The sequence below is a fragment of the Panicum hallii genome, chromosome 1 (genome assembly GCF_002211085.1).
Source record: "Panicum hallii strain FIL2 chromosome 1, PHallii_v3.1, whole genome shotgun sequence".
Lineage (NCBI taxonomy): Eukaryota > Viridiplantae > Streptophyta > Magnoliopsida > Poales > Poaceae > Panicum > Panicum hallii.
This window is the reverse complement of record NC_038042.1, coordinates 39,473,381-39,500,846: the sequence shown is the minus strand read 5'-3', so window position 1 is coordinate 39,500,846 and position 27,466 is coordinate 39,473,381. Positions and strand designations below refer to the sequence as shown.

Below are 27,466 nucleotides of genomic sequence, written 5' to 3'. Positions count from 1 at the left end.
TGAGACCAACGCTCAAACCTAAGGTTACTTACTATGTGTTCCTTCGAGAGGAATGACGATTACAAACTTCTTGTGGTGCTCACAACTTGCTTGAGCACTCACGAGCGACGCCTAGCCGTCTAGGAGCTTGAAGCTCCAAGAGTAACAAACTTGAATCCACCGGCTAGACAAGAATGTTATGCTCAAGAGATAGAATGGAAGCTTACTAGCACAAATCTTTGCTCTTGCAACAATCTCACTTGAATCCCAAAGGAAATCACTCAAGAATGAAGAAAGGGGGAGTGAGAGAGCTCTTCTTTTGCTTGTGAGTGTTTTCTGGTCGAAATGAGCAAGAGCGATTTGAGTGAAGGGGTATGGAGGTATTTATACCCCCTCTCACAGAAAACTAGCCGTTGGCTAAAGGGTACCCGGATACTACGGGTATCTGTCCGGATACTCCGGACACTGGGGTCCGGAGACTCCGGTCTCAGAGAAACTACGGCCGGGGAACAGTTATTCGGAAACTCTGGGTAGATGTCTGAATACTCCAGATCACTATGTCCGGACATTCCGGACAATTAACCGGACAATCCGGGCATAACAGGGAATTTCACAAGAAGGCTGTTTATAGTGGTAAGTTTGATTCTCATGGTTTTTTTTTATAGGTTCTCTTGAGCACAACTACCACGTCAACACCTGTGGATCAAAGTCCCTCTTGATAGTACGGCGTTCCTATACTCAATTTCAAAATAAAATCTAATTCTTCAAGTAAATTTGAAACACCGCTTTTCATTTCCCTTTTGAGGGGTCATGCTTTGTAATACGCTTTACTTAATCACCCTTAGCACCTGCACACATGCTTGATAACAAGATTAAGCGTACATGTGCTTTGTCATCTACCACCAAAACCCACTAAGGGGCCTAGATATCTTTCATTCTCCCCCTTTTTGGTGATTGATGATAACCCACATGTATCTCATTTGATAATCATAAAGATGTAAACTTAAGCATATAAAGAGCTCCCCCTTAATGTATACCATGAATTTGAATTTCAAATTGACTTCTCAAAAGTCAAAGTTGGCACATTTTGAAGAGAACATGAAAACTCTATATACATTTTACAGTGGGGTGAGCAAGTGTGTGCTAATACAATATGTGATGCAAATGAAAGGTTATGCATTCAAGGAAAACTTATGTTGGCTGCAAAACCCGGGGACTCCGGATATATGTCCGGAGAGTCTGGACAACGTGTCCAGAGTATCCAGCTAAGTAACCGGAGTATCCGGACCTCCTGCACAGAACACAGAAAACAACAAGTCATCACAATTCAAATAAGCATCACACTATCATTTAAGCCTTAGAACAGTTTCAAATGTGACAACCAAACAGTTTTAAACATAGAGTAGCACACATTACAAGTTTTCAATACAAGCCCAAAAGAGTACAGAAATGGTCATTTTCACTCCCCCTTTGTCATCAAGTGCCAAAAAGGGAATGAAAAGAACAAAGAAGTCTACTCCTCATCGTCATCTTGGGCGCCATCATCAGAGGTATCTTCATCCTCATCCGAGTCGGGATTTCACGGTAGTCGTGGGGTTCTTCTTCCTCGGTCTCCTCTTCTTCATCAAAGATCTCTTGGCCATGAGGAGGAGAGCGATGAGAGCGAGTAAGTGCATGAGTGCGTCGACGTGGGCGAGGAAGAGGAGCATGAGCAGTAGCAATAGCAGCAGCATCCGTGGCATCCCACTCGGCGAACGGATCATTAAACTCGGGCAACTCATGGTAAGGATCCGCAGGAAGCCCTAAGTGACTCTTGATCTCAATAATATCATGGCGGTTTTCATTGATTTTTTGAGTAGCAGTCTTGCACATGCAAAAGATGCTCTTGAGTGCCCTCTTGATGAAAGAGTCATGGTGACCATGGCGAGAGGAGGAAGAGGCACCGGAGTAGGATGGAGCGGGATCAAATCTTGGATTCCTTGTAGCACCGGCATGAAGTGGAGGTGCATGCGGTGCATCACCGGAGCGAGGACGAAGGTGAAATGCCGCATGCTTGCAGTCCTTAGGAAAGGTGACCTTCATAACCCTCTCTATCATATACATGAGATATGGAGCAGACGGTAGAAATTTCTGTGGACCATTCATCGTCCTTCTCAACTCATTCCAAATGAAATCCATGATTGAGAAGGGTCTTCTACCGGGCATGACATGAGTAAGAAGGTTGCAAGCAAAGTATCGAAGTACCGTAGCATCTCCATCCTTAGCATCAATGGTGGCACGAAAGAATTGATTCATCGTGTAGTAGAGGGTTGGAGGGTGCTTGCGTTACCAGCTTCGGCTAGGATCGGATTGTAGAAGAGGGCCGGTAATTGATTTGGCTTCAATTGATGCTCCACATGAATGGGATCTCTCTTCTCATCCTCTGAGCCAAGTCCAAGAAGCCTAGAGAAAGTCATGTAATCCACTCCATACTTCACTCCCTCGGTTGTCCAAAAGAAGGCAATCTTCCTTGCATCATAATAGAGAGATGAGTGAAATTGAGCAAAGATCTCCTCATTCCAATCATATCTAAAGCCCATGATGTCATAAAGCCCAAACTCCTTGCACTTTGCAATTGCTTGATTGAAGAATGGATCATTGAGCTTCTCAAAGTATGCCCAATCCACATACTTGCAAGAGACAATTAGGGCCTTGCCCTTGCGCAAGACCACAGAGGAATAGAAATCCTGATGCAACTGACACCAAAATCTTCTTTCCAAATTTTCTGCCTTCTCATATTTATACATGTCCTCCTTGTGTGCATTAGTCAGAGCCACGGTTTGTTTGAAGTAATTTCTCCCCATTTCAACAGCAAACCCGGGCAGAATTTGAGGACGGGTGAGTTTCGGGCATCTGGGATATTGGCATTGATCTTCTTGAAACTCCATTTGCAGACGTGGAGGTGCGCGAGGGTAGATTTCCCAGGCAATTCCCTTTCTAGTTGGATTTGCTCTGGAAGGAGGAGGCACAGCCATGCTTGGCATCATGTAAGGAGCTTGCCAAGATGCACGAGATGGAGCTTGGCTGCAGCTAGCAGGTTCCTTGCCGGGGCGAAGGTTAGGTCGTGGCTCCCTCGGAGGAGGACTCGAAGGGGAGTTCTCTTCCACTTGAAGTTGTGGATCATGGCGACGCTTTTGCCGTCGCTGCCCTGTAGGAGCATTCGCACGGTCTCTTCCCATAGCCTAGACATAGAATTGAGTGATTAGGATCAATCTAGAAACAGCAGGAGAGAAACATGCTAGCTGGAATTCTTGAAATCCGGAGAGTCCGAGTATATGTCCGGATACTCCGGGCACATTGTCCGGACTATCCGGACCAAGTATCCAGAGTCTCCGGGCATCGTGGTCCAAACCCTAGGTTCAAGAAATCAAAAGATTCTACCATGGGATTTGAGTGAAACTTGGGGTATAAGTTACCAGACATGAGTGGAGATGATGCCCTAAAGAATATTTAATTTTATCAACTACATTGGGAGATCGGGCGATTCGAAGTTTGAATACCTTAAGGGAAGTTGAACGTGCGGGAAACTTCAAATCCAATACTTCCCCGGAGTTTCCGGAGAGGAGATTGCCCTTCCTTCAAAGATTTGCAAGATTTACGTGCTTGGATGGTAAAAATCACCCCTTGGGCGAGAGAGAGGGAGAGGAGAATGAGAGGGAGGCGGTGTCGGTGAAGAGAGGTGAATGAAAGGTTCTAACTGACCCCCTCCATAGTAAATAAGGGAGGGATTTACCTTCCGGAGTATCCGGATGAATTTCCAGAGTATCCGAACAATGACCGGAGTATCCGGCTTTCCCTGAGCAGAATTTCAATGAAGGATAGAATTGAATTTCGATAGAGAGATCTCGTGATGTGAGAGGCTCACTTAGCTTGAGACTAGCCAACAATCAATAATGGGAACAATAGTCTCAAGTAAGCAAGAAAAGATTCAAATTTTCTTGAAAATTACTCTATAGCAATCAAACATGTGCATGATCTCAAACTAAGTTACAAGAATCCAATATATTTAGCTCACTCCTCAAGGTATAAAACCTTTGCTCATCAAGTGGTTTAGTGAAGATATCGGCTAGTTGTTTATCGGTGCTTACATGACTCAAAATGATATCTCCTTTGGTCTCATGGTCTCTCAAGAAATGATGTCTTATATCAATGTGTTTGGTTCTTGAGTGGTTTATAGGGTTGTTTGCTAGCTTGATGGCACTCTCGTTGTCACACAAGAGTGGAATCTTACTAAACTTGCAACCAAAGTCGCTCAAGGTAAATCTCATCCAAAGTAGTTGCGCACAACAAGCACCTGCAGCAATATACTCAGCTTCGGCAGTGGATAGAGCAACGGAATTATGTTTCTTAGAACTCCAAGACACAAGGGACCGGCCAAGGAATTGACAAGCCCCCGATGTACTCTTCCTATCTACTTTGCAACCGGCATAATCCGAATCGGAATAGCCAAGTAGATTGAAAGTGGAGCCCTTGGAATACCACAAGCCAAGGTATGGAGTGTAAACCAAATATCTTAGAATTTTCTTAACAGTCATAAGATGACATTCCTTAGTATTAGCTTGAAACCTTGCACACATGCACACACTAAGCATGATATCGGGCCTAGATGCACAAAGGTAAAGAAGGGATCCAATCATGGAGCGATATACCTTTTGATCTACGGCCTTGCCATCTTCATTTAGATCAAGATGTCCATTAGTTTGCATGGGTGTCTTGATAGGCTTGGCATTCTCCATGTCAAACTTTTTCAACATATCTTTAGTATATTTGGTTTGACAAATGAACGTGCCTTCCTTGAGTTGCTTGATTTGAAATCCAAGAAAGAAAGTTAACTCGCCAATCATGGACATCTCAAATCTCTTAGTCGTGATCCTACTAAATCCCTCACACCAAGATTGATTAGTAGAACCAAATATAATGTCATCGACATATATTTGGCATTCAAAAATATCTTTATCAACTTTATGAGTGAAAAGAGTAGGATCGGCTTTGCCTATCATAAAGCCTTTCCTTAAGAGAAAATCCTTAAGGCATTCATACCATGCTCTAGGTGCTTGCTTGAGCCCATAGAGCGCCTTATGGAGCTTGTAGACGTGGTTAGGAAACTTGGAATCTTCAAAACCAGGTGGTTGCTCAACATATACCAATTAGGAGATTGGTCCATTAAGAAAATCACTCTTCACATCCATTTGGTATAGCTTGAAATTATGGTGAGTTGCAAAGGCAAGCAATATACGAATTGATTCAAGCCTAGCTACGGGAGCATAAGTCTCACCAAAATCCAAACCTTTGATTTGTGTGAAGCCTTGAGCAACCACCCTTGCTTTGTTCCACGTCACCAGGCCATGTTCATCTTGTTTGTTTCAAAAAACCCACTTCGTTCCGATATCATTTTGCTTGGGTCTTTCTACTAAGGACCAGACTTCATTCCATGTGAAGTTGTTCAATTCTTCTTGCATAGCCATCACCCAATCCGGATCATCCAGAGCTTCTTCTATCTTAAGTGGTTCCAAGGAAGAAACAAACGAGTAATGTTCACAAAAAGTAGCCAAACGAGAATGAGTAGTTACCCCTTTACTTATGCTTCCAAGGATGTTATCTACGGGATGATCCTTTTGGATATTTTGATGGATTCTTGGATGAGGAATTTGAGCTTCATGCTGTATTGGTTCAACTTCTTGTTCAGCCTAAGATTGTTCTTGATGTGGAGTTGAGGGTTCAACTTCAGTAACCCGGATAGTCCGGTCCACAGTCTGGATATTCCGGATAGGGGATCCTGAGTCTCCGGATGTAAGGCCGGGAGTTTCCGGGTTGCACGGCGGAGGCGGATGTAGATGACCCTCTGAACATCAACATATCATCATCATCATCTTGATCTCCTTGTTCTTGAGGCTTTATTTCACCAGTGGCTAGCTTCTTGATTGCCTTGCTTGGTGATTCTTCCATGCCTACAACACCATCAACTTGCTCCCCTTGAGGGCCATTAGATTCATCAAATGTCACATCACACGCAACTTCATCACAACCGGAGGTTTTGTTGAAGACACGATAGCCATGAGCATTTGAGGCATAACCAAGAAGGAAACCTTCATCAACTTTAGGTGCAAACTTAGAGTTTTTGGGATTATTGTTAAGAATGAAGCACTTACTTCCAAAAACTCTAAAGTAAGACACGTTAGGCTTTTTACCAAGTAGAAGCTCGTAGGCTGTCTTGTTAAAGATCTTGTGTAGATAAAGGCGATTAATGGCATGGCATGCCGTTTTGATTGTTTCCGCCCAAAATTGATCCAAGACTTTGTATTCATCAAGCATTGTCCTTGCGGCTTCAATGAGAGTTCTATTTTTCCTTTCAACAATTCCATTTTTTTATGGAGTACATGGAACGGAGAACTAATGACCAATGCCCTCTTCATTTAGGAATTTTTCAATGTTGGTGTTCTTGAATTTGGTGCCATTGTCACTTCTCACTTTCTTGATCTTGGTATCGAATTCATTTTGGGCTCTTTTTGCAAATTTCTTGAGTGTACCTTGCACTACACTTTTGTCATGCAAAAAGAATACCCAAGTGAAACGAGAATAATCACCAACAATGACAATACCATATTTGTTACCACCAATACTCATATAAGCCACCGGGCTGAATAAGTCCATGTATAGTAGTTCCAATGGCTTGACGGTGGTGACGATGCTCTTTGATGGATGAGGAACACCAACTTGTTTTCCGGCTTGACAAGCACTACAAATACAATCTTTCTCAAAAGAGACATTGGTTAGTCCTAAAATGTGACCCCCCTTTAGGAGCTTCTTGAGGTTTCTCATCCCAACATGGGCTAGTCGGCGATGTCATAACCAACCCAAGCTAGACTTTGCCACCAAGCATGTATCAAGTTGAACTTTTTCTTGTGAAAAATCCACTAGATAAAACTTTCCCTTGAGTACACCCTTGAAGGCAACGGAGCCATCGCTTCTCCTAATGACGGTCACACCTTCATTAGTAAATAAACAATTGAAGCCCGACGCACAAAGTTGTGATATGGACAACAAATTATACCCAAGTGACTCAACTAAGAGAACCTTTGAAAGAGAGAATTTTGAGTTTAGATCAATGTTACCAGTGCCAAGCACTTTTCCCTTTTGATTTCCAGCAAAGGTAATGTAATGATCACCATCGAATTCTTTCAAAGATTCAAACATACTTCTTTCTCCAGTCATATGATTTGTACATCCGCTATCAATCACCCATGTGGATCCACCGGAGAAGTATTCCTACAAAACAAGATTATTCCTTCCTTTTAGGTACCCAACAATACTTGGGTCCTTGAGTGTTAGTCACAAGCACCTTGGGTACCCACACATGGCTTTTCACCTTAGTATTTCATGAGCGGTGACCCACAAACATAGCAACCACTTTACCACGATGGTTCCTAGTTAACATATAATCCGCATAAAAAGACATTTGAGAGGATGACTCTTGTGTCAAGCTTGGAACTTGTCTTGCTTTAATGAAGATGCGACAATTTTGGCACCTTCATCACATGTTGTGCCTCTCTTGACAAACTTGACATGACTTGTCCCTTGTGTCTCACCAACTCCCTTGCAGATGGGAGTAGTCATGTTCACTAGACCTCCATTTGCTCCTAAGGTGGCTTTCTTGTTATTCTTGACATATGATATGGTTTGAGATGCACTATCTTCATTCTTTCCAAGTCCCTTACCTTTCTCAAATCTATACTTGCTCATGTATTTTGATCCAAATCCCTTGGTATGCTTCTCAAACTCACCTACCCTTGGTGAGGGATTTGTCTTGAGTACTTGCTTGTGAGATGGTGCTTCTTCTTGCACTAATTGAGTGAGTCCAGCAATCTCTTTCTTCATGGCATGCATTTTGGCATGGTTAGTAGCACAAGTTTGAATATCAATATTAAAGCATCATGCACAACCGTTACTAGTTAAAGGACTAGATGACTTTGATGACTCACAAGGTTTAAAGGAGCTTTCCAAAAGAGTATTAACTTTAACTTCAAGTGCCGTATGAATGGCTTGCAAACTTGTTAAGCTTTCTTGAAGTTTCTCATTGTCTCTCTTGAAGTTAGCATGAGTGTCTTCAACTAAGGAGAGTTTTTTAGTTAAGTCATTCACTTTCCTCTTTTCACTAGTAAATGACTCTTCTACTTCACTAGTAAATGACTCTTCTACCTCAAGAAGTATGCTATCCTTGGTTTTTAGGGACTCCTCAAGTCTCTTATTTTCCTTCCTTTCATTGGTAAGGTTCTTTCCAAGAGCTTCGGATTTTTCTCTCTTAAGCCTAAACAATTCTTCTTGTGATTCAAGAGTCTCATCTAGGTCATCTAGTTTCATTATTAGTTTCATCATTTTAGTTGCCGCACTTTTGCCATATTGTTTAATGAGACTAGCAATTTCATCTTCCTCATCTAGTTCATCATCCGATGAGTTTGGGGATGTTACCTTCGTGTTCTTTGCCATCAAACACATGATTGGACCTTGATCTTCATCATCGATGAGATCTTCAAACAAACTTGATTGATACGAAGAGGAGGTCTTGAATGCCATGGTTGCAACATCTTCATTGTCAGAGTTCCTCTCTTCATTTGAATCCCATTCTTGACCAAGATGAGCTTCACCGGCATGTGTTTTGTATCTTGGCTTGTCCCTCTTAGATCAGCTCTCCTTAGTGTCCTTGTTCTTCTTCTTTTCTTCCGGACAATCCGCAATGAAATGCCCAATTTTCTTGCAACCAAAACAAGGCTTGCTTGATCTTCTTCTTGGTTCATACTTGTTCTTGCCAAGATTTCGGAAGTTGCTCTTCCTTAGAACCCTTCTAAAGTTCTTGATGAAGAAAGCCATTTGCTCATCATCCAGCTTATCATCTTCATTATCACTAGAATCATCATCCTTTGAGGGTTATGTAGCCTTTTCTTTGCCCTTTAACTTTGCTTGAAGAGCCAACCCATTTTTCTTTGCGGCTTGCTCTTGGAGGTCAGCCAAATCTTGATTGATCTTGACCCTCTTTAATTGATCCTGGTGAGCTTCTATTCTTCCAAGAATATTCTCAGCAGTGAAGTGTTTAAAACCTCTCTCAGCTCTTATCAAGCTAGGTAGTGTGACATTCCTAGCCATGTAAACGGTCAAGAGCTTGTCCACTATCTCACGATCACTCCATTTATCTCCACTAAGTGACTTGATTTGATTGGTGATCTTCTTTATTCGATTGTACATTCCTTTGATGGTTTCATCTTTCTTCATAGAGAAAAGACTTAGTTCATCTTCTAATGTCTTGATTCTTGACTCATGAATTTTTCTTGATCCTTGATGATTCACTTAGAGTATATCCCAAGCATCCTTGGCGGTGAGAGCATCTTCAATCTTGTCAAACTCTTCGGCACTTACGGAAGAGTGGAGGATGTTCAAAGCTTGGTAGTTGCGTTGCAAAACATAAGCTTGAACCGGCGTAGGAGTTTCATCATCATCCGGAATGTCACTACCAACTTCCACAATCTTCCAAAGATTCTTGTGAATAGCACTCAAGTAACCAAACATCTTTTTCTTCCATTGATTATAGCCTGTGCCATCAAAGTAAGGTGGCTTTTCCATGTGAATTTAGGCATTGTGTTCACTTGGAATTTGAAAGGTGTAGTCATGACCCACTCGGTAATAGTTGGCTCTTTTCTTCATTTTTGATGAGCTTGAGGATCTTTTCTTATAATCGGTGTCTGATTCATCACTTGATTATGATCTTGGTGTTGAATTTCCCTTTCTTTCTTTGCAGCTTCTTCTTCTTCTTCCATGCCTTCCACTCTTGGAATGATATCTCATCATCGGTTGTTTCCAACTCATCTTCTTCCTTTTCGTGTCGATGATTCTTTTTCTTGTCTTTGTAAGAGGAACTCTTGTTATCCTCAGGTTTTCCCGATGACTTCTCCTTGTCAACTTCATTGGTTGGATCGATAGGAGCTTTTGATGAAGTATCACCTGACATCTTAATTCTCCAAGCGGTTAAGCTTCAAAGATGGAGAAACAAACTCTGATACCAATTGAAAGGATCTCAAGATGCCTAGAGGGGGGGTGAATAGGCTAATCTGAAACTGAAAATACATTAAACACTGTCAGTAACACAGATGTCCGGATACACTGGATATATGTCCGGATACTCCGGATTTTGTGTCCCGAGTTTCCGGAAATATTGTCCGGAGAGTCCGGGGATGAAACACTGCACACACTAACAAAGATATTGATGCTGCAATTTAGATCGAGTAAATTCTACACAAGCTAGTGGTACCTTTGGAGCGTTTCTTACAGTTGTCTTGCTCTAAAGATTCGTGTAATAGTAGATCGACCCCAAATCCTAGAAAGTTAGTCTCACAAACAAATAACTAATAAAAACAAGTAAGGAGCACAAGAGACAGATAGAATTTATTTCCCGAAGTTCACTCCAAAAGGAGCTACGTCTCCGTTGAGGAAGGATTCAAGAGACGGTGCTCAAGAACCCCTATGCTCCTCTTCCAAAGGTGAGACCAACGCTCAAACCTAAGGTTACTTACTATGTATTCCTTCGAGAGGAACGACGATTACAAACTTCTTGTGGTGCTCACAACTTGCTTGAGCACTCACGAGCGACGCCTAGCCGTCTAGGAGCTTGAAGCTCCAAGAGTAACAAACTTGAATCCACCGGCTAGACAAGAATGTTGTGCTCAAGAGATGGAATGGAAGCTTACTAGCACAAATCTTTGCTCTTGCAACAATCTCACTTGAATCCCAAAGGAAATCACTCAAGAATGAAGAAAGGGGGAGTGAGAGAGCTCTTCTTTTGCTTGTGAGTGTTTTCTGGTCGAAATGAGCAAGAGCGATTTGAGTGAAGGGGTATGGAGGTATTTATACCCCCTCTCACAGAAAACTAGCCGTTGGCTAAAGGGTACCCGGATACTACGGGTATCTGTCCGGATACTCCGGACACTGGGGTCCGGAGACTCCGGTCTCAGAGAAACTACGGCCGGGGAACAGTTATTCGGAAACTCTGGGTAGATGTCTGAATACTCCGGATCACTATGTCCGGACATTCCGGACAATTAACCGGACAATCCGGGCATAACAGGGAACTTCACAGGAAGGCTGTTTATAGTGGTAAGTTTGATTCTCATGGTTTTTTTTTATAGGTTCTCTTGAGCACAACTACCACGTCAACACCTGTGGATCAAAGTCCCTCTTGATAGTACGGCGTTCCTATACTCAATTTCAAAATAAAATCTAATTCTTCAAGTAAATTTGAAACACCGCTTTTAATTTCCCTTTTGAGAGGTCATGCTTTGTAATACGCTTTACTTAATCATTCTTAGCACATGTACACATGCTTGATAACAAGATTAAACGTACATGTGCTTTGTCATTTACCACCAAAACCCATTAAGGAGCCTAGATATCTTTCAATATCTCTAAGTTTACAAAATTCAAGATACATGACATCCTAATTTATCTATGCATGATATGGTATTTCTATTTTTTTCCATAGATAAATACAATATTTTTCAATTTATTTTGCTTTATTTCTCTATGCATGAAAAATCACTAATGTTTAGATTTATTTCTATGTAATCATTTTGATAAACTTCTTCAACTAAGCAACATCTATGCATGCAACCTATTAAAAAATATTTCCAACTCTAAATCCTAAAAATTCTTATCCTCTCTCCAACTCTAAACTCTCAATTTCTCTATTTCTAAAGCAAGAAATAAGCAATACTAGCTATGAATGAAAAGAGGACGAAGTTCCTTACCTTAGAACACCTGGATGAGTGAAATCTTCGCAAAATTGAAAAAATGGGCATGACCTACTCCCTCCGCTGGCCATCGCCATGGACACTAATGAGCAGCTTGTGTTCATGGCTCGGTCGGACAAGGGGAGGACGAAGCCTTTTTATGGTGAACTATTAAGTTCTGGTTGGAGCCACCAATCGAGACTAAAAGTTCCTTGTTAGTTCCGGTTGGTGGCTCCTTGCTGTTGGACCAGTGATTAATGTTTTCATTAGTCCCAGGTCCAACGTAGGCCGGGACAAATGACAAAAATGAATGAGCCTTTCTGTATCGGTGCAAAGCTAGGTGTGAAAATGGAAAAACAGATGTTTTTATTTGAACAATCGGTTCTTTTCAAAGTTGTTTCTAATTTACTCATTGCAGACACTTGATATAAATTTGTATTACGGAAATAGTTGTCTTTTTTTGAAACGGAAATAAATGTCCTTTTGTATTATCCATATATTGGCTTTGTTGTGACATTTGGTGAAGGATATATCATATCTCCCTCATCTCTAGTGGAATTTGTGACATTTTCACTGATACTTTAGCAGTTAAGATAATAACGTAAAAGATTTCAATATAACTATCTTAAAATGTTTGCAACCATTTTATAACTTTTGCAGAGATGAGAATACGTATCTGTTCTATTTCTTTTTAAAAAAATGTTTGGGAATCATAATTTTGGATTGATATGAAGACAATTTAGATTTTCTTTCACTATATTTAGTACAATTGTTATATGCTAGACCTCCATCAAATCTTATTACCGTATTCATCTGAAGTAAAAAATAAAAAGATAAATTAATGCAGGGTGATAGACATATTTGTGATAGGAGGAAGAACGTCCGTTCGGATCAGAAATATAATATCCTAGATTAGCAGTATCTATAAAAGCCAAACTATCTTAAATGGAAAAGAGTTCCAAGTTATGAAAAATATTTTCTACAGTGAATCTAGTTATTCCATATTGTGCTGTCAATCTCTACCTCTACTATTTCTAAAGTAAGAAATAATTTCTTGGTCCGTTAATTAGAATTCTAATTAAAATTCGGATAAATCAATCATAATTCTAAACAGAACACGGACAAATCAATCAGAATCCCAATCGAAATCCGGACAATCAATACGTCACGCGGTCACGAGACAACATGTGCACGGAGTAATAAAGCGTAAAGTTAGTAGTCTCGTATAGATCTGGGTAAAATTTATATTAACTGTAACAAACACGGGCACCGTGCTAGTCTATATAAATTTCTTTATATTTGCAGTAAAAGATAACAAACCTAAACGGACTGGTATCTCTGATCGGAGACAGTAGTACAATCGTACATGAGACGCCTAATCATTTGGCACGAACCTCGACCCGTTCAAAGCGTTGTTCAGTATCATGCCATTCGGCCTCGGACGGACCCGAAGCCCGAAGCCGGGCGGCCGGCCAGCTGCCGCACTCGATCGATCAGACGCGCACTGGTCCAATGCTTCCACCACGGCTCGCTGCCGCACTCGATCACCTCGTCTGCTGTCCGCCCTCGCGCGAGACTGAGTACGGAGAACAATCCAAGATCCATCATGGCGAAGCTCCTTTAAACTTTTGTTTCTTCTCTTCTCTCTAGGAGAAAGCAGGCATGAAAAGAACTGTGAAGATCTGTCCATATATCCCGTCTACAAAGATGAGGCATCTGCTTGCATAGCCGTCTAGTTCTTTTTTTTTTACACGAACCAAGTCCATAGTTGTACAGTTGTACTCAACATTTTCTGTCAGGTATCACCTCTAGAATTTATGTAATTTGAACTGCGTTACCCGTTTAACTCAAGTTGTACCATATCTTATTTGGGAGTAATTGGAAGGTACGGACGTTCAAAGCATTTTGACAAAGAAAGGGGACTGGGTGGGTTGGCTCGACCACTAGTTTAAAACAAACGTACAGTATAAAAGTGAACAACATTTGCATGCATCATCTTAAGTTGCCATGCCAGGTTGCCTCTAATTTGTTCTGACTTGTTCTCCGCCAAATCGTAGTTACAGGAAGTTCGGGACCAGATCTTACATACAAACACATCGAAATATCACCAGTATATCGTGCCCATCCACAACACCAGAAGCCCGCCACATTTGTTATTTGAGGTTATTACAACACGAACAAGTACTGAACAGCAACTAGAGAGACTGCATGACACCAAAGATACCTGTTCATGTGCTGTATAACCAATACTGCTACTATGTATATATACACGCTGGCACACAACAATCTCCACAAACTATCTTACCGGAGTCACTTGAAGTTGCAAGGCATCTTTGGGGCTATATTTTTCAATTGAATGTTCAGCTTGCCACCTGAATGGCTGAATCTATACAGTTAACGGTACCATCAATGCATCTACAACTCAACTGTACAGAGAGCTGCAGTCCTGAAATCAATGGGTGCATCGACAGGTGGATGTGTGGTGAGCACTCTCCATTTCTTTGTCCCAGGGTTGTACACCTGAAACTCCAGAGCCAGCTTCTTCTTCAGCTGCCTCCATGGACCTGAGGCTTCAACAGGAATTTTTGCAGATCTGAGCACGTAAAGTTCCCCATTCATTGATACAAAACCACAAGATTCAGTGTTTGGGATCCTCCTCCTCGTGGTAGCCTCTCTCAGCCACCTGTTTGTAGCAAAGGCATACCTGAACACAGCAATGTTCAAAGTATCAGTAACATATATGACTACAGATGGTAAACATAGCAGGGTATGAATGGGACTGAAACCTAACAGCACTACTATGAGCTCAAAGAAAACGGTCACATTCCTAATTACAGCTCTTCATGCTTCAGCATTCACATCTTGTGATTTCAAAAAACATGAACAGCCACATACATTAAGAACAGAAATGGTGAACAACTTAAAGGACCAAAAGAAAATGAATGCTGGAGCAAACAACCAATCAGTCATTCATATAATGCTATCAAAGGAAGTTTTTGCTATGTCATGTCAGTATGTTCTTGCGAGCTTGTGGAAATGAAACTCGAGGCCACACAGTTCCATGCATACATCACGTGAATTCCCATGCTGTGTGTAAAACATTAGTTCCCAAGTTCATTCACCACAGCCACAGGTAATACAAATTTGTAGCAGAGTAACAATTCAGAACCTATGAGCTATAGTCGCAGCGTAGTTAAAGGGAAAAAACATACGGTGACTCTTTACTATAAAATTGTATCATCCCTATGAAAAGTGTAGCATGCTTATAGGCCAGCTAATAAGGATGTAAGTTTGCCATATAAATCCATCTCACCAAAGGCATGGTGTATATCAACAGTAGTTAAAGGCACAAAACTAAATAAGGCCAATGTTAGATAACTCTTACCCTACAAAATAAGTCACTCCTATGAAAGAGACAACATGTATCTATCGTGAACAAGGTAAGAAAGATTGCTTTCCTGCAGTCTAAAGTTCTCTCGTCTGATCTATTACAGATCATTCCCCTTGCAATCGCCCACTCCTAATACCCTTCAAGCCATTGCCACCTTCAGCACAGTAGTCAAACCGATGAGAACCACTATGTCACACAACTCTACAACATATACAGCAAATAGCATACACCTTCCTATGTTCGTATGCACTAATATTATGTGCATATTATTTTGCAAAAAACAGAACATCCCCACATTGCCATCTATTTACTCAAGGGAGCTTTGCACAAGGAAAAAAAAGAAGGATAACAGGGCATATCTACATGATATTGAGAGCAACAAACATCAGGGCAAGACTAAACAATTCAAATACACGAAGAGAAACATGTATATATAGAAAATTAAGCATGCATTCAGAGGAATATGTATGAGCAATCATGAAATGAAATTAAGCATGCATTCAGAGGAATATGTATGAGCAATCATTAAGCTCCCACACAAGGTGGGGACTTGGGAAGGGAATTCCTAGACAGCCTTACCCTTGCAAAATTTCTTTAAAGAGGCTGTTCAAACCCAGGAACCCCATGCCACAAGTGGAGTCTACTCTGTACCACTGCGCCACATCTGAGCTAACTATGCAAATTGAAAAATAGTTGCAACCAAAAGATAACCATAACAATCTTAATATCCATAATCTTGCAAAATAAGCAAATCCAGCTCAGGATTGTAGTAAAATATCTACAGAGTACCATCAGCAGCACTGATAACACTAAACTATAAATGCAATAATCAGGTAAAAGGATGGTACAAACTAACGCTTCCCATAAACAATAAGAACTTAATATGTATTTATAACATCTAATGTAATGCTTGACATCTTCAGGTGCACCACCTTTATGATTCATTATAAGAATCCTACATTTTCGGATTAGCTTTACCTAACTATTCAGACCATAAAGCCATACAAAAATAGACTACTTTGGATTTTGGAATGGAACAAAACCTAGGCACCACTTCGGCAGTTGTGATATAACTACCCTCACAGTTTTCATATAAACTACCCTAGGTTACATCTAGTTCAGATCTCTTTTGATAAATTTATACGGTTTATTTTTTTAACTAGATGTTCACAAGTAAAGATATAGAAAGACAACTAGTTTACATCAACTTGATTTCATGGAAGCGGCTAACTTCGACAGCAACAAACTCAATCCAGAATTCATTCATCGACATGCCTTCTTTGCTCACTACCAAACCCAAACTGACATATCAAAATTAAACAAACTAGAACACTAGATACAACAGCAACTACTCCCTCCGTTCCAAATTGTAGGTCATTTTGGCAAATCTAGATTCATAACTGCTATGTATCTAGACATAGTGTTTATTTAGATACATAGCAAAAACTATGTATGTAGATTTGCCAAAATGACCTAAATTTGGAATAAAGGGAGTACGACAACGAGAAAATCAAGAATATCTTTTGGATATGCCCTCAGAACCAAGGAGCATTTTCTCCAAATGAGACCAACTTAACAATGAATAAGCAGTACGATAAACATGTAAATCACAATGTGCCTTATGGCCAGCAAAGCGACCATAGTATTACTTCTTTAAAGCAAACTTTATTCACTTATAATATGTGTTTTGGGAACATGGTGGAATAAGCACAGCTTTTGATGATCTTGTCACCTGGATCAAATGGTCTCCCCAAATCAAAGTGCCTTTATAAAAGGACGTTTCATCTTGGATAATTTCATACACCACAAAGTTCTTGAATCAACAGAAGCAGCCACGTATTCTTCTGAAGCTAGACATCACTATGGCCTTCAATTCAGTATCTTGGCCTTTTTTTGTTGGAGGTTCTGAAGAACCTGGGATTTGGGCCTGTTTGGTGCGACATCATCAGCGGGCTGCTAGCCTCTTCCTCCACTCAAGTCTTGCTCAATGGCTCCCCTGGAAATAAAATTGCACACTGCAGAGGTCTAAGGCAAGGCGATCCCTTATCTCCGATGCTCTTTATTCTTGTCATGGATATTTTGTGTCTTATAGTGAAAAAAGCGTCGGAAGAGGAACTGTTGCAACCTTTGGCTACTCGTGCGCTACAGCAGCGGATCTCCCTTTATGCTGATGATGCAGTCATCTTCCTCCATCCTGCAGCAGAAGACATTGGTGTTACTCTGGATATTTTGCAGCTCTTTGGGGAAGCCTCGGGCCTCCGAACTAATGTGCAGAAAAGTTCCGTCCTCCCTATACAATGCCTAGAAGAGGATAGAGTAATCTTACAAGAAAACCTTCCTTGCCGAATCTCGGATTTTCCATGTAAGTACCTTGGAGTACCCCTCTCACCTCACAAGTTGACAAGAAATCAGATCCAGCCTTTGATTGATAAGATTGCTGATCGACTTCCAAGTTGGAAAGCGGACTTACTCATCAAAGCTGGACGAAAAATCCTGGTACAGTCGATTCTCACCTCCATGACAATCTATTTTCTTATGGTGTTGAAGGCAATAGATAAATCTTGACACGGCTTCTTATGGAAAGGTCGAAAGGAGGTTAGAGGTGGTCATTGCCTCATTGCCTGGCCCAAGGTTGCAAGACCAGTTGAGCTCGGTGGTCTTGGCATCTCAAGTTTGCAGCATCTCAGTTGGGCTCTCAATTTACGGTGGCTATGGTTGCAAAAAAACCGAGCCTGATAAGGTCTGGAATTTCTTCCCAGTTCATGCCCCGAAGCAGGTCAGAGCTTTCTTTTCAGCGGCTGTTATATCTGAAGTTGGAAATGGAAAAAATACTTGCTTCTGGTCGGATAGGTGGCTGCATGGGCAGAGGCTATATCAGATTTTGCCACATCTGTTTGCCGCTTTAGCTCCCAGAGCACGGAAACAATCTGTTTTTGATGCCATTATGGGTGCTAGATGGATTACAGACATAGAGGGCTTACTTTGGATGTCCTAGTGGATTACCTTGCATTATGGGATCTCCTCTTGGAAGTTACTTTGCATTCAGAAGTAGAAGATATGCATGTGTGGCAATTCTCGACTACGGGGCAGTACACCACCAAATCAGCTTATAATGCATTCTTCATTGGAGCCTCTGGTTTTGGTCCTTGGGAGAGTATGGAAGAGTTGGGCGCCCGGCAAGTGCAAGTTCTTTTTGTGGACTGCTGCACTAAATTGGTGCTGGACAGCTGATCGCCTGGCCAGAAAAGGTCTTCCCCACCCGGCGGCTTGCCCTCTTTGTGACCAGGTTGAAGAAACTGTTGATCACTTGCTGGTCACGTGTGTTTTCTCCTGACACGTCAGGTTCAATGTTTTGCAGCAATTCAATCTTCAGATCTTAGCCCCACAGACCGATCCTTCCTTCTTTGATTGGTGGGCAGCTGCAGTTGAAGAGTGGATGGCCAGGTCCAAAAACGTTTAAATTCCATCATCATCATGGCAGCTTGGTCCATTTGGAAACACCGCAATAGATGCGTCTTCAACGGTGCTACGCCTGATGTTTCCTGTGTGGTTTCGGACTGTAAAGAGGAACTGCACCAGTGGTCCTTAGCAAGGGCTCGAGGAGTGCCATACCTCCTCGCCCAGGAACATCGGGTAGGTTAGGTTGTTTCTTAGTTGGTCAGGTCTCAACCTTGTTTGTTATATCTGTAATTTTTCTACAGGTGTCCTATGTAAGGGCATGATACAGGCCCCTAACTGTATCACTCGGGGTTATTACCCCTCTCTTTCTTCTTAATATATTGATGCGCAGCTCTCTTGCGCGTTAGAGAAAAAAATGATCTTGTCATGATGCACCTGATTGTCACACAAAGTGATACACTATTTATTCGTTGCACTTAGCTTAAGCTATATCAGCAACGCCCAAAAAAAGGGTAAAACAACTGAACAGACATGTTGTTCTCTAAAATATAAAAGAGGATCACGAATACAGATCAAGGATGAGGTGATTGATGATTCAATGGCACCCAAAAATTACGTTAGGGGAAATCGCTGCTTTGTCACGCTGCAAAATTTGAACTTATAACTCAACTTATACGTGGAGAAACAGAAAAAAGAAAATTTAATTAGGGGTTAAGTTGGAGTATTGGGCCAATTGAAATAGTTTGGGAAAGTAAATGGAGACAGAATTTTGCTCCCAGTGTGAAGCAGACAAGGTGGATTGTTTGGGGGTAGTAAAATCGAATTCATCCTTTACATTTCATAGATAAAAAAAGCTTCATGACACACTACTGTGAAAATTAGTGAATCATGACGCCATTTTCAGTGTATGGGTTAGGCTTGCACTTGACAAAGTAAATAACAGAACTATTTTGAATTCAGATATATGATTTTTTTAAAGTTCACTATCCCCTAGGGTTGTCATCCTCTCCAATCAAATGAACTGAAATGATGCATGAAAGCAGGGCAACAACATAATTTTACTGCAATTCAGTAAATAGAATAATGAAACCATCCTAAAAATTGTGCTAGGATTCCAAACTAGATACCTAGTACAATTTGACTTCTGGTATTTGAAGTTTTAAACAGAAGTGACTGAGTTATAATCAAGCAAGTTTGCATTTTTAGATATATATCAAACTTTGTAGGTTGAATGTCATGTGGCTTCCGTTTTTGTAGATGTGCCAATGCATTAACAAGTAGTATCTTGTAAGAACAAAACGCAAAACAGATAAGAAGATATGATATCCTATGAAGAGTATTTCAGTATAACAGGTGAGCTGATGACAAATCCAAGTTCCTTGGTTGTAACTATCTTGCCATTGCAAATAATAGATAGTTTCGGATGACAAAATATTAGCATCTGAAATTTTATGACACAGACCCACTTGATCATCTTTCATGACAAGCATTAGGATGACAGCAACCTACGAAAGCCTATATATACTTTGTATGCAGTCAACAGAGTCCACATATTCTTCCATCAAATGCTCTTAGCCATTTGTATTAAAAGGAGTGTAACAGAACTTGGCATAATGATTTCTCCATGAGATCTCCGTAATATAGCAGGAGCATAAGAGAGTAAGTCTCTGTGTAAGAACCAGCCTCAGTGTGCATAACAGGAAGTATTACAAAATTATAAATTTATTAATTGTTAGATGTGCATGCACTAGTTTGTCAATAGATATGGTACTAACATCATCAAACACAGAATGGTACTCAGCAAATATGGACGACACCTGAACTACCCAAAATGAAAAGCTGCTCCCTGATATTACTTTAGTTTCCCAACATGCACGGTGCACACTTAATCCGATTATTGTGCAACTTTGATAACTAAACGGTGAGGTATACATGTTGAAACTCTACAGTAATCACTAATCGTGTGAATCTGACTACTAAACTGAAGCACTGCAACCAGACAGGAATGCATTCAATATGCAACTATACGAAAAATAGAGGAAGCTACCAAATTTGCCACCTCTTAGCCAAGCCAAATTTTGGCCATCAAATTGGTGGCCTAGGATTTGGCCAACTTTGGCCACAAAAATGAACTAAGGTGACCAAAGGAGAAGGCTACCAAGCCAAAATTTGACACCCAACCAAATGATGGCAAAAATTGGTGCGCCAAATTTGGCTTGGCTAGCTTAGGCACACTTCGGCACAGACCAACCCCACCCTAGCTTACCAAGCAATTGTTAAAACTTAGATTATACAACAAAAGGACTGTAAAACCAGATCACTGAATTGAAGCAAATCAAGCAGACATGGGCAGCTGCATGTAAGAAAAGGTTCGCCAATAAAATTTTAAGTAACGGATGGTAGTGTGAATTTAGCAACTAAACTGAAGAACTACTACAAATAGGAATGTGGTAGCTATGCGACTGCAAGTAAGAATGGATTCTAGGTTACCAACCAAACATTCAAACTTGACATTATGAACAACGCCGTAAAAAAGAAACAATCAAATCAAAACGATCAAACAAATAGGAATACCTGTACTAGAAAGTACAATCAATTTTTGACAGCAAATAGAAGACAATTTGACTGACCTGAAGATATCGTTGCCGTCAAGCATGAACACCTCGGTAATCATTCCATCGTCCGCAGATAAAGTTGCAACCGGTCCGAGACGCCTCCTCTCCCCTTCCTCCCACATGTCTCCGATCTCCCTCCAATTCCCGCTCCAGAGTCCGAGCGCCACCGCATTCCGGCAGTACACATCAGTTGGCACCACTCCCCCGAGTGTGGTGTACCCATCGTAGCCACCCATCACCCAGAACTCATCCTCACCGCCGTCCCCAGCACCGTGAGCCACAAACCCCACGCACCCAGCCCGATGACGGGGCATCGATGCGGCACCGCGCCACGTGCGAGCTGTGGCGTCATACCACTCGGTGCTGTCGGTGCGGCTGCCGTTGGAGGGAAACGTGGGGTGTCTGGAACCGCCACCGGCGACGATGACCACGCCACCGCTGGGTGCGGGGGCACACGCGAAGCTCCCGCGCGGGATTTGCATGTCGGGGAGGCGCTCCCAGTAGTGTCGGGAGTGGGCGAGATCGAGCCGGTAGGCCGCGGCGGAGGGAGAGGGGTGCCCAAGGGGGTAGCTGCGGGCGTCGAAGCAAGAACCGCCGAGGACGTAGAGGTGGCGGCCGACGGATAGGGCGGCGAAGTTGGCAAGGCCGTAGAGCTGCGGGGAGCAGGGGAGCGGCGGGAGGGGCCACCAGGCGGTGGGGGCGGCGGGGTCGAGCAGGATCGGCGAGGCGAGGGAGGGGTCCGTGGGGAAGAGGCAGAGGAGGTGTCGGCGCGGGAGGCGGAGGCTGCGGCGGAGCGGGAGCAGCGAGGCCGCAGAGAGGAGCAAGCGCCACGCGCGGGAGGTGGCGCGGAGGCGGGACTGGTCGGGGAAGGTGAGCAAGCAGAGGATGACGGCCGCGACGTCGTCCGGGAGCCCCGGGATCAGCGACGCCGCCGGCACCGCCGAGCCCGAACGCAGGGCTAGGGTTCCGGCGACGCGGCCGGCGCCGGAGGAGGACGATGAGGCCATTCCGGTCGCCTCGTCAGGATTGACTCGAGAAGAGACAAGCCCGAAGTTAAATTAAACCGACAAAAAGTAAATGGGGAACCCGGGGAAGAAATGGGCCTAGACGTCGCACCAGGGGAATGCTATTACGGATGAAATTTACGACCTTCGTACCGTGTCACCGCCATGTGGGCCATGTCCACGCCGACTTAGACCTCGTTCGGCAGCAACGTAACCGTCCAGGCCAGAACCGTTTCAGGCAGGAATCAGTGAATCCTGTCCCTTCACTTGATCCTGGTCTGATTCTAATCCCCTTCCTGAACCATTCCATTCTTTATAAAATTATGTTCGTCCGGACAGGAACAGAAACATACAAACTAATCGCAGATTTACAAATCTATCTATAGCAGAGCAACGCTGACAGAGACCTAAACATTCAAAGTGCAGAACAAACACTTTAGCTTGTATCTTACTAGTACTTATACCACATCCCTCTTGCAGAACATTAGCCAACAAGACCGTTGTCATCTTTCTGCATGTTCCACATTCAAGCTTCATGAATCTACAGTCTGGGAAGTCAATCTTTAAAAAGTCTGACGCACTAAGCCTAAAAATCTAAGCAGCTAAGAAAAATGAAGTCATCCAAAGCTTGTCTCATTCTATAGCAAATTCACTTGCCAACACATACACGCCATGCATCACGCCTTCACCTCCTTGGAGCTTCTAAGCCGCCACACATCTGGTTCCTGTGACAAGAGATTTTGCAACCATTATAGCAAAGACAAAGGCATAGATAGTGAACAGAAAGAAGTTCTGTGACGCCCTGAAAATTTACCAAATTAAACCATTCGCTAGAGTGTTTCGATCAAAAACCTATTCGTCGTCAAACCCCGTCCGAACCTTAACCCTAACCCTCTCCGCTCCCCCCCCCCCCCCGCCATCCTGACAACCGACACGAACTTGACCGCCGTCCCATCCCGCACCGCTCGGTGGCCTGTCGCCCACGCGTGACCACCCGCCGCGATCGGCGCCGACGCAATCCCCCTTCCCTTTCCTTCCTTGCTCTCTCCTTTTTCTTTTTCTTTCTCTCTCTCTCCCATTTCTTTTCTTTCCCTCTTTCTTTTTTTCTCTTTCTTTTTCTTTCTTCCTTTTCTTTCTTCTTTTCCCTTTCCCCCTCCTGCTTGGCTCCCGCATGCGCGCCCCTGGCCGCACCCAGCCGTGCCAGGCACCGGCCGCCTCCCTCCCCTCGCGCGCACACGCGCACCTGTGCTCGGCCGCCCGCGCCCACGCGCGTGCATCGCGTGACCGCGCGCCGCGCCGTGCCGGCCGCCGCTCGCACCCCGCCCTGGCCCGCGCCTCGCCGCGCCGTGCGCGCACGCGCGCGCCCTTCCCCGCACGTGGCGCGCCGCCCGCCACTGGCGCTCCGCCCTCGCCGCTCGCGCCGTCGCCCCTGTGCCGCACAGCGCCCGGCCCCCTCCTCCCCCACGTGATTGACGTCGCCCTCGGCGCCCGCGCCTTTGCCGCACGCCGCGTCACGACACCGAGCACCATTAATGGCCGCCCCCGGAGCTTGCCTCTGCTGGCCACCTGCTCGCCCGCTCCATCGCCCCGAGCGCCTATAAAAGGGGCCAAGGAGCACCCCTGGCGCCCCCACGACCCGCAGCACCAATTAGCCCCTCACCTCCCTGCCCCTACCACCGCCGCCACGCACGCCACCACCGGCCGCCGCCCCCCACCGCGGCTCCACCTCCTCGCTGCGTCCCAAGCCAAAGTGAGTAAGGGAATCCGACCCCCTAGCCTCCCTCCTCCTTTTCCCTCCCTCCACGGCCGACGCCGGGCCTCGGGCCGGCCGGATTTACCACCGCCGGCGCCCCCACCACCTCTCCTCTATTTCCCGTGGGGAGAGGAGGAAGAAGGTGGCTATTTGCCACAAAACCCCCTGGCCCTCTCCCTTTTCCCCAAAAGAACACCCCCCCCTTGTGCCACTTTTAACTGCAGGCCCTTCTGCTCCTAGTTATTTAGGAAAACAACCCCCGTCATGTAAGCCTAATATCAAATAAACCCCTACACCTTTCTAACATGCCCCAAATGTTTCTGAAATTTATAACCAAGTCCTTTTCCGTTTCATAACCATTTACAAACGAGCCCCTGGACCCCTTTTTAACCCCTGAACCCTCTTTAACTCGTCATTTTATGCGCCAAACGGTCTCCGATCGACCCGAAACTTTACCACACCCTTTCTAGTATAGTTTTAACCATGCCATTAAGAAACCACCTAAAAATATTACCCCATCTCCATAACTAAATTATTTTCGATTAAAGCTCAACGATAAAAACTTTTAGTTGTTTCGCTTGATTGTGTGTCTGTCTGTTTGCGTCGTAGGACACGGAGTGAACGAGGAAGTTCCCGACTGTGACCAAGCGAACGAGGACTAGTTCTGCGACCCCGAACCCGAGGGACAGTGCTTCGATCAGGACCTCCCGCAAGGATTTGATGATGGCAAGTTCAATCCCGCCCTTTGATGCATGTTTCTGTCCTAGTTTTACAAACACAACCCAGTGGCCTGTTTTATAAAATTGCATGGTTTTGCTTGCTGAAAACATGGTAGGATAGCCACCCCTGCTTGTGATAACCATACCTTGACCACCTGGTTTTATAAAGAAAGTGTGTGTGTGTGGGAAGGGATAAAATGTGGTTTTGAAAGACGAGTCAGACGGGATGGATGGCATTCCGGTGTGAATTGCCGTTGGTGTGCTCGTACCTGTGTGGTTGAGCGAGGAAGGGAGATATCCATCTTGTCACTCCTAAGGACCGAGTTGATGTGTCATCTCACCTAGCTTCCTGTCGTGCAAACCACTTGACCGTTGTATGGGCAACGGCTTAGCATAAACCCCACTAGTTAGTCTGATAGCCATCAGGAGAGCTGAGAGCAACGGGTGATCAAGGAGAAGGGATAAGCTCTGTGTGACTTATGCCCCGGTTAAACCTCAGAGATAGGTCGAATGACTCCTTGATGGATCCCGTGGTGGCTAGTCAGGTCTAGCTAAGGTGGGTAATAGCTTTGTTGGGATCTGCACCGACACTAAGGTGATCGTGCTGTGGTACCCCACCTGTGGGTAAAGTTGCACACCTCTGCAGAGTTAAAATCTATTTGAATAGCCATGCTCACGGTATTGGGCAAGTTATGGTGTGGTCACATAACTAGTGTTTCTCACTGGGAATGGTTGGACTGGTGTGGGTTGTTTGGAAAGTATCCGGCAGTTGTGCCGTGTGCTACGGTGGACGGGGAATCCGGTAGCAGCTTAAAACTTGGATCCTGTGTGGATCAACATCACGTGCTCCTCGGTACTAGAAAACTTGTTTCGAAAATGTTTTTAAACGAACCTATGCATACAACCGAGTTTTCTGCAAATGAACCATAACCTTATCCATGGAGTGTCCTGTGCATTGGTTTCTGATATAACCCCCTCCGTGGGTGTGATTGGACTTGCTGAGTACGTTTGTACTCACCCCATCCTTACTTCTTACAGCAGAAGATCCAGACTACCTCCCTGAAGACATCGAGTAGGGTTTCGTCCTGCACCCAGTCTTGCCTGTGGTTAGGGCCACCGCTGGAGTTCCGCATGGCACAAGACTCTGATGACCCTCTTTTCGTAGCTAGTGTAGTAGTGTGGGTTTTAGTTGTAATCCTCGCGATAGTGGCGCTTCACTGCCCATTACCGCGCAGAGTTGTACGGTGATGTACCATCTGATGTAATAAAAGTGTTATCAGCCTCCTGGGACTGATAAAGCATCACTTTTAAGTCTTCCCTGATGGGGGGACGCTCCAGGTGGTATCAGAGCCGTAGGCTGGCCGTAGGACGTGACCCTAGGAGCGAGACCCTTTTTCAGGCCTAGGACTTGTTCTAACATAGCTCTTTTCCTGCACAAACACTCACCACTGGTCCTTGCCCTGTTCCAGATGGCTGCCAATGGATGGGTTGACGGAATCTGCCACGCAGAGCCCGGCCTTCCTAAGCTACTAATACTCAGCCTGGAACGCATCGGAGTTATGGAACCACCAGAGTATGCCTACTGAGAATACACCTCCAAGGGCATCCTGCGGTGCGACATGATGGTCTTTGTGGGAAAAAGCACCCGCTACCCTGATGTGGACCCCTGGTTCATCTCCACCTCTTGCTTTCGCTTCCCTGACACCTACCAAAAAGCCACCCGTAAAGCCCTGCGACGACTGCGTGTGGTCTACAAGCACCACCTTCAGCGGACTCCTATGGGATTTTTCCCACCTACTGAAGGAAGAGGACGCACTTGGATTGCCCGGATGAGAGGACTCAGAAGAGAAGAAGAAGACCTAGAGGATATGGTCTCCCATCTATCCATCTACCTTGCCGGCTTGGATGAGCTCTACCGCGAACAGGCGGCACAACTGAAGCAGCTAATTCATAGGGCAGAAAAGGCAACCTAGGAACTGGAAGAACAACGGATAAGAGCCGCACGCGCCGAGTACTCCTTAGCCGCCCTCCAAGCCCAGATACAGGAATATGAGAACCGCGGAGAAATAGGTGGATGGATAGAGGAAGAAGAGGAACCCGAGGAAACCCATTGGGATAAAGGTACTCAGACCGAAGACGAGGTGATGGATCGGTGCCTCCCAATAAAGAAGCGCCTTATCAGAATCAGGGAAGAATCCCCATGATAGGAGTAGCACTCCAAGCTAGAACCCTACTCTAGTAACCACGTACCTATGGGAGCTGTACCCCCTCCATGTTGCAATAATAAATGTTACCTACCCCTTTTGTACCTGTGCAAGATTGTTTACCCTGTCCTTATTTCAGATGGCTGAGGAAGGATGGACCCAGGGCAATTGCCAAGCTGCACCTGGCTTTTCCAGCCTTTTGATCAACGCCCTGGAAAGCCTTGGCGTTGCGGAACGCCCAAGGTACTACAGCAGAGAGTACGAACACCATGGTACCCTCCGCTGTAGGGTGATCCTGGTCATCGCCAGGAGCAACCGCTACCCCGACATCCAGCCTTGGCGAGTGACTGCCACAGGGTTTAGGCACCAGGACACCTACCCCTTGACCGTCAGAAAAGCACTCCGTTATTTATGCCGGATTTTTGAAAGACACCTCGCCGCCACACCAGTGAGGTACTTCCCGCCAGCCATCAGAACCCCAGTTTGGGAAGCACGCATGAGAAGTCTGGAACGACGTCGCCATGAAGAAGGCCCTCTGTACCAAGTGGCTACTTATCTAGCCGCCTTGGACCAACTCTTTGATGAGCAAGCC

At 44.2% G+C, this 27,466-nt stretch overlaps 1 protein-coding gene across 10 annotated transcripts; it reads right to left on the bottom strand.

The window, feature by feature from the left end:
* Window positions 1-13,804: 13,804 nt before the first annotated feature.
* Window positions 13,805-22,265, bottom strand: LOC112890283 (F-box/kelch-repeat protein OR23). Of its 10 annotated transcripts, none has more exons than XR_003228305.1 (5): window positions 21,210-22,265; window positions 17,507-20,246; window positions 17,306-17,374; window positions 16,913-17,195; window positions 14,358-14,493 (listed from the first exon to the last, which is right to left on the bottom strand). XR_003228305.1 is itself a non-coding variant. In XM_025957191.1 (2 exons), exons 1-2 carry the CDS (start codon window positions 22,199-22,201, stop codon window positions 14,205-14,207), a joined length of 1,281 nt encoding a protein of 426 aa, XP_025812976.1. In that variant the 5' UTR covers window positions 22,202-22,265; the 3' UTR covers window positions 13,805-14,204. The 10 variants fall into 10 exon arrangements, 1 of the variants encoding a protein (XP_025812976.1); XR_003228306.1 differs by having other exon boundaries at window positions 16,913-17,176; XR_003228303.1 differs by having other exon boundaries at window positions 16,913-17,374; window positions 17,507-17,569; window positions 17,651-20,246.
* Window positions 22,266-27,466: the final 5,201 nt, after the last annotated feature.